We start from the raw sequence: 7,189 nt of genomic DNA, 5'->3' as shown, positions 1-7,189 counted from the left end.
TCATAACTATTAACTGCAGTTGTTTTCCAATTTGAAAGAGATTTCAAACCAAGACCTCCCTTTGTAATAGGCTTACAAACATTGCCCCAATGGACTTTACATGCCTTGGAGTTCCAATCATTGCCTTTCCACAAGAAATATTTAAACCTCCTTTCAACCTCCTTGAGGACAAAGAAATGAATATCAACTATTCTAACCTAGAAAGAAAAGAAACTATGTAGTATTGATTTCAGCTTTTGAAGCTTACTTACATAAGTGAGAATTTAATTTGTAGGCCTAATGACTAATCCTGCCCCCAATCTTTTCAATTATAACCTGATAATCAGCCTTACTCAACCTTTTTTGTGATTAGAGGGAGGCCAAGATAATGAACTGGTAACACTCCCTTTTTAATGCTTAATAAGGCAGACATTTTCTCCATCTCTGCATGATCAACCCCTAAAAAGAAAACCACATATATGGCTTCATTACAATGAAGCCCAGACATCCTGTAAAAAATATCCAAAAGCCTCTTAACACATCTGACAGAAAAATGGTCCCCTTTGGTAAGGATCAAAAGATCACCAGCAAAACACAAATCTACCAGCTGAATCTTCTCACAATTAGCGAAAAAGAGGAAATGATTAGCAATGGCATCCCTCAATATTCTACTGAAAACCTCTATGACCATAACAAAAAGGTAAGGAGATAAAGGGTCGCCATGTCTTAACCCTTTTTCCTCTTTAAAGAAACCCATTGCAGTCCCATTGATGAGAATCGAGTACCAAGGTTTCCAAATATACCCTCCAATACATTGAACAAGCTCCATGGGGGTATCCAAGCATCTTAGATTATCACTTTACTTAAAAGCTTAAGTTGTTAGGTTGTGGGTCAATAATGTATATCAAGTTTTAATACTCCTCCGCACGTGAAGAGATAAACACATGATAAATAGCACCCATAATAAGGAATACAATTTTTTTTTTTTTTTAAATTGCGGGCAACAAGATTAGAACCCAAGACCTCCTGGTAATCAGTTCTGATACTATGTTAGATTACCACTTTATCTAAAAGTTTAAGCTATTAGGTTGTGGACCAACAATGCGTATCAAGCTTTAACACAAGCATTCCACAACGCACAAAACAAACCTCGAGCTAACAAAGTCATGAGCCTTCATAAGATCGACCTTAAGAGTCAGTTTAGGCATCCCTGAATTCTGATGATATTTACTCAACAACTTTTGTGCTAAGAGAAAGTTATCATTGATGCTCCTTCCTTTAATGAAAGTAGATTGATTCAAAGCGTATTTTCTATAAATTTATAATTTAGTAATTTTATATAAAATTTATTTTTGAAAAATAGTACATACCCCGTGCATAGCAAGGGATCTCTGCTAATAAGCATAACATTTCTATAGAAAGTAAAAATATATCAATATTTTTTTTTTCAGTCAACAAAATTAATTTAAAAAAAAAATTTTGAAGGCACGTGCAAAGCATGTGCACAGACAGTTTACGACTCATTAATTATGGTTGAAATAAAGTCTGCAGGGTTTTCTGCCGACGTAGAACTGATGGGCTCGATTCGGCCCATGCCTTGCCTTACCCTGCTTCCGGCAGCCTTGACTGCACATGGATTGGGTAATAATTGCAATATTGGATCAGTTCATGAGAGGCCCCAAAAAAAGGCCCAGCCCAAGACTGCTAATTGCAAACTCTCAGCCGTGGAGGCGATAAATAACATTACAAAACAACAGGCCCAAAGTCTTCATTTATCCCCCAAACACATTAAACTTTTCCTTAAAAACTGAAGGGAAAAATATAAAAGCAATAAAAATCAAAATCAAAATCAAAATTTCAATTCTTACCACCTTATGTATTCTTTTAATTTGTAATTTCATACTTGTCTACCACTTCCCACCTTGTGTGCTGCAATCTTCGATTGTTGAGTAGTCTCTCCACTTATATATTTAGCTTCTTTCATCCCCTTTGATACACATCATGACCAGCTTACAAACCACAATAAATGTGGCATTCTATAGATCATGGATTCATGAAAAAAAATTAAAATCTCATGTGTTCAAAACCTAAAAAATTAAAGCCTAACCCTTTTCCATCTTCACTAGATGTCTGCAGAAGCAAGTGCATCATTTTTGGCAATCAATCGATACTAGATGAGGCCCTGTTGAAGAAGAAGCACGATCTCCCTAAAATGCTCAATAAGGTTAGGAAAATATTTATAGTTGTTGTAGTAATTGACCTAATTGTTTCATCACTCAAAAAATAATTTAATTTAAGAAAAATTAAGGATTTTTTCTTATTTTTTAAATTCTTGTAAATCCAAATGTAGAGGTGATTGTTGTCTCCTAAAACTCTAATGGCAACAAACATATTTGCGAGCAAAATATGCCACAAAGGGTTTTAACAAGATTTGAACCTGCAACTTCATCGCACAACTTACCTTTAAAGTTGAGGCAGTGAATCAATAAGGAGGTTTGGAAGTGAGTGTGTGTGTGTGTGTGTTTCTCTTTCCCTTCTCCCTCTTCTTCTTCTTCTTCCCCTATTTCTCCCTTCTCTGCTTTCCCCTGCTCTTGATTGCATGCATGCATGCATGCGTGTATGGGGTGTGTGTGTGTGTGTTGTGTGTTTAGTGCTTGGGTGTGTGTGATGCATGTGTATGTATATGCATGATAACGCAGGTATGTGTGAGCATGGCATGATGCATGTGAGGATGTGAATGCATGTGCATGCATGTGTACGCATGGTGTTGGGATGATATGCATGTATGTATGTATGCATATGAGCATGATGAGGATGTATGGGTATGCACGTATGCATGATGTATGTATGTGTGGTGGATGATGCATGACATGATGTATGTTGAATGCATGCTTGTATGTATGTGTGTATGGATGCATGATTACACATGTACATGAGTGATATACACGTGATGCATGCATGTATAGATGTATATATGGATACATGTGTGACATGCATGAATGAATGATGCATATGCATGATGGATGTACGAATGTATGCATGCATGTATGTGTGTGTGTGAGATAAATGTAAATGTGTAGGTGTGTGTATATATATATGTATGTGTATTAGTATATATATATATATATATTAATACATACTATACTCAATTATGTGTGTGTGTGTGTGTGTACGTGCGTGCGTATGTGTGTGGATATATATGGATATGTAATGGTATATATGTAAGTAGATAAAATACATGTACTAATTATGTGTGTATATGTATATAAGTATACATATATTAGTGCTATATGTATATGTATGTGTGTATGTTGTAAGGATGCACATAATATATACGTTGTATATGTTTTATGTGATTTAGTGTGTGTATTAGTGTATGTATTTTATCTTATATTTATTAAAAATCTAAAAAAAAAAGACAAAAAAGGTGAAAAAGATCCCAAAAAATATGAGCTTAGTCTAGTGGTTCCCACAGTTTATTTTTAACTAATGATGGGATAAAGGGAAGAATTTTACTGTATAATACTTTCTTCCCCTTATCCCTAGGCATGACAAGAGTTTAAACCTTCTAGAATAATAATAATAATAATAATAAGGACTTAGAGCAAACATATGACGTACACCTATTGTGATTGAAAATTTTCTAAATTTTCCATCAATAGTCCTAGTGAGTCATAACTTTATTATGCATAAATATACCTAGTAAAACTCCCTTTTCTTTTTCGTAAACTTTTCTGCTAATCTTCTTAGACGTATACATTTTGGAGTTGATCTCATAGGCAAAAAAAAAAAAAAAACAAATTGATTTTTTGGAATACTCGTCTCTAATTAATTACATTTTTTGATCTCATAGGCAAAAAAAAAAAAAAAAAAACAAATTGATTTTCTGCTAATCTTCTTAGACGTATACATTTTGGAGTTGATCTCATAGGCAAAAAAAAAAAAAAAACAAATTGATTTTTTGGAATACTTTAATCTTTGTTCAATGACCTTTCCCAATGTTTCAGTCTACAACTCGTATAAGCACTAATGACATTTACTATTCTTGTCCAAAGAGCATTTTCAAATTTTATGATTTTATATATCTCTTATTCTTTTAACATGTTCAACACTAATCTCTCGTGGATGTCTTGTAATGATTCATACTCCATTCTTATATTTTTTTTTCCTCAATGTGTCAATGTTGAAATCTTTTATTTTTTTTTTAAATTTCTTTACCTTTTTCCTGTACTTAATAGTTTCTTGAAGACAAATTATGTTAATTTTTTTTTTAACCATTGTATCAACTATTTCTATGCATGTGTTTTACCAGTAAGAACTAACTTAATTAATTTACTTTCCAAAAAAAGGAACTAAATTAATTGCATAAAAAAATAATACGAATGATCCTTAACTAAGGGAGTGATTCGCCCACAAAAAAGTTAAAAAAACAGAAAACAAACAAATGAGGAAAAAGGCAAGAGAAAAAAAATTAGGCCTTTCAGGAAGACCAGCCCGATCCTCATATCAAGCTCCGTCGTTCAATAAAAGCACTCCAAATAATAAACCTTACATACATACGTATATATTATTAGGATCCACTATTTATTATGGAAGGAAGACGTATTTCATTACTTTCAGGTGATAGTGCGGGTTGCGGAAGTGCCTTTCACGAGGTCAGGTGTTCAAACCCTCTCGGACTCGTTTCCGTCCCTGGACTCCTGAATTTACCCTCCTTTTGGAGTTGTGAGGTCAACTTCAAGGGGCGTAAGATTAGTCACGTGAACCGTAAAACGAACGCATGGATACTCGGTGCGTATTTCAAAAAAAAAAGAATGCCTCTTATTTATTTTTTTTATTTTGAGAGCTAGCTACAATTAATTACAACAACAACTTGTGGACTAGACAAAGTGTGAACACAACTCAAGTGATGGAGCAGTCCACGTTACTCACCCTACACGGCACTGGGCTAGGTTGTGTTCTCACCAGTGAAGTGTGTTTACACGAGGTGCCCTGTCTGTCACAGGGACCCGAGACTACGTCAATCCGCAGCCCAAAAGGCTTCATTGGCTCACCTTCACTACGCGCGCCATACGCGGCAAAATGCTGTTGCCAACCACCGCATCTATCTTATTAAAAGTTGCCGCAGGTAACATTCGCGTTGAAATTATTCCAAACATTCGTGACTTTTCTTCCAAGCAGTTAGTAAAAGAAAATTCCCGAAAGCTCTGATTTTATCACTGTGAGTATGTCACTTTTAGTTTGTTTTCTTCTGAATCGATCCATCCCTAGCCCAAAATAAAAATTTAAAAAACTCTACGAGATAGCTTTTTTTAATTATTATAACAATTATTATAAGAACAAAAGATATTGATATTTCAAAAAAAAAAACACACACACACACACACAAATAAATTTTTGGACGAGATACATTTGCCAAAAAGGTATAGACCTTCCTTAAGACTCAAACTACAAATATTTAGCAAAAGAACACCCAAGAAGGGGTGTAAGTGTCATAAAAATCAAATGAACCTTATGGGAGATACGCATCTTTTTATCAATTCTCAAGAAATATTCGTACTATTGAAATTAAATTTTAGGGGAAACTCGCGTCTTGTGGTCAAATCTCAGTAAAGATTAGAGTCTTTTACACCAATTATAATTATTGATTCCTATTAAATGCAAGGCTATGCTTGTTATTATATTTATAATTGGGTTCTGTTTGGAGAAAGTGTTTTGTTTGATAAAAAAATGAAAATAAAAAAAAAATCATTTCCCATGATATATTTTTGATAAAACTGTTGGCCCGGGTGTGCGTCTAGAGGGGGGTGAATAGACGTTTGTCGCGGACAATAAAGATTGCTACAAATGAAACTTTGGCAAGACACAAGTGAAGAATACCACAATAAATAACAAAGCAAATAATCACAACAAATATCAAGATGAGGGAGAGAGAGAGAGAAGCACAACATAACGATTTAACGTGGTTCGGCTCCAAGCCTACGTCCACGCCTTAGCACCGAGTCAAGGATTCCCAAATCCACTAAACAATCCCCTTCAAGGCGGGGAAGCCTTTACAATACAGGTACAAAACCCAACTACTCACCAAGACCTAACAGGTAAGAACCTGACCCGAGAAATGTGGATTAAATAAATAAGAAAAGAGAATGGAAATTAAAAGGAGAAAAATAGCAGGGCTTGTTGACGAGGCTCCTTTCTCATCGATGAAGTCCCTTCTACAGCTCGGCGACAAAATTCAGAGTTTCGTCAACGAGAGGATGCTGAGAGATTTTGGAATTCTGAAATCTCAAGCTCGTCGATGAGGCCAACTCCGTCGTCAACGAACTCCCTTCTTATGCTCGTATGAGGACGTCGTCTCGTCGACGAGGCTGACTGGGTCAAGGGGTCTATAAATATAATTTCTCATTGCTTCATTGCTAAGAAACCAAAATCCTCTCTCTCTCTCTCTCTCTCTCTCTCTCTCTCTCTCTCTCTCTCTCTCTCTCTCTCTCTCTCTCTCTCTCTCTAAGATTTCGGGCTATTTGTTACCCAAATTGACGATCCGACGTTACTACGTGGATCAGGGGAGGAATCTCTACGGTTATAGTGGATCGGATCTTTGTTTTGAGGATTTTTGGGTTTTGTCCTGAAATTGAGGTAAATGTCCGATTTTGGTTTTAGTTTGGTAGATCTGTAGTAGATAGGATTACGTTGAAGTTGTGTTCTTCGATTTTTAGGTTTTGGAAACTTAGTTTCCTATTTTGGAGCCGTATAGTTCATGTTTTGGTTATCGGGGAAAGGTAAGGTGTTTCTGTTTATATCAGTTATTTTTGTAATCTGAATAGGTAAAACTGTGGTTTAAAATTATGTGGATGTTTTGGTTACTTATTTTGAAAAATCTATCGGGTGAAATTATGGGATTTTCGGGTTTACGATTTTTGAGAAAATTAGGGTTATCGGGTTTCATCTCAGTTTCTGTTGGAAAATCACGTATTTGAATAAATAGCAATATAGAGATGATCGTACCTTCATTTTATGTTAAACTGTATTCTCAGATTAATTATGAGGTGATTATTTGTTTTACCCAAATAAGTGTGGCATGAGTTGGTATACTGAAATGAGTTGAGTTATAAAATCGTGAAATGAGATATAGGAACGGTGGTTCCAAAACTGTTTTCAGGAATCTGTAGAAAACTAATACCGGTTAAATACCGAGGGTTCTATTTGATGA

General features: G+C 35.2%; 1 protein-coding gene across 1 annotated transcript; it reads right to left on the bottom strand.

Moving 5' to 3' along the window:
* Positions 1 to 328: 328 nt before the first annotated feature.
* Positions 329 to 808, bottom strand: LOC131163503 (uncharacterized). The gene has a single exon (XM_058120097.1). The coding sequence runs from the start codon at positions 806 to 808 to the stop codon at positions 329 to 331; it is 480 nt and encodes a 159-aa protein (XP_057976080.1).
* Positions 809 to 7,189: the final 6,381 nt, after the last annotated feature.

Source organism: Malania oleifera, chromosome 9, assembly GCF_029873635.1.
Source record: "Malania oleifera isolate guangnan ecotype guangnan chromosome 9, ASM2987363v1, whole genome shotgun sequence".
In the NCBI taxonomy this organism is placed as follows: domain Eukaryota; kingdom Viridiplantae; phylum Streptophyta; class Magnoliopsida; order Santalales; family Ximeniaceae; genus Malania; species Malania oleifera.
This window is presented reverse-complemented; position numbering and strand designations above follow the sequence as displayed.

Coding starts and splice junctions, on each gene's coding strand:
- LOC131163503 (XM_058120097.1), bottom strand. CDS start 808: ATGGAGCTTGTTCAATGTATTGGAGGGTATATTTGGAAACCTTGGTAC.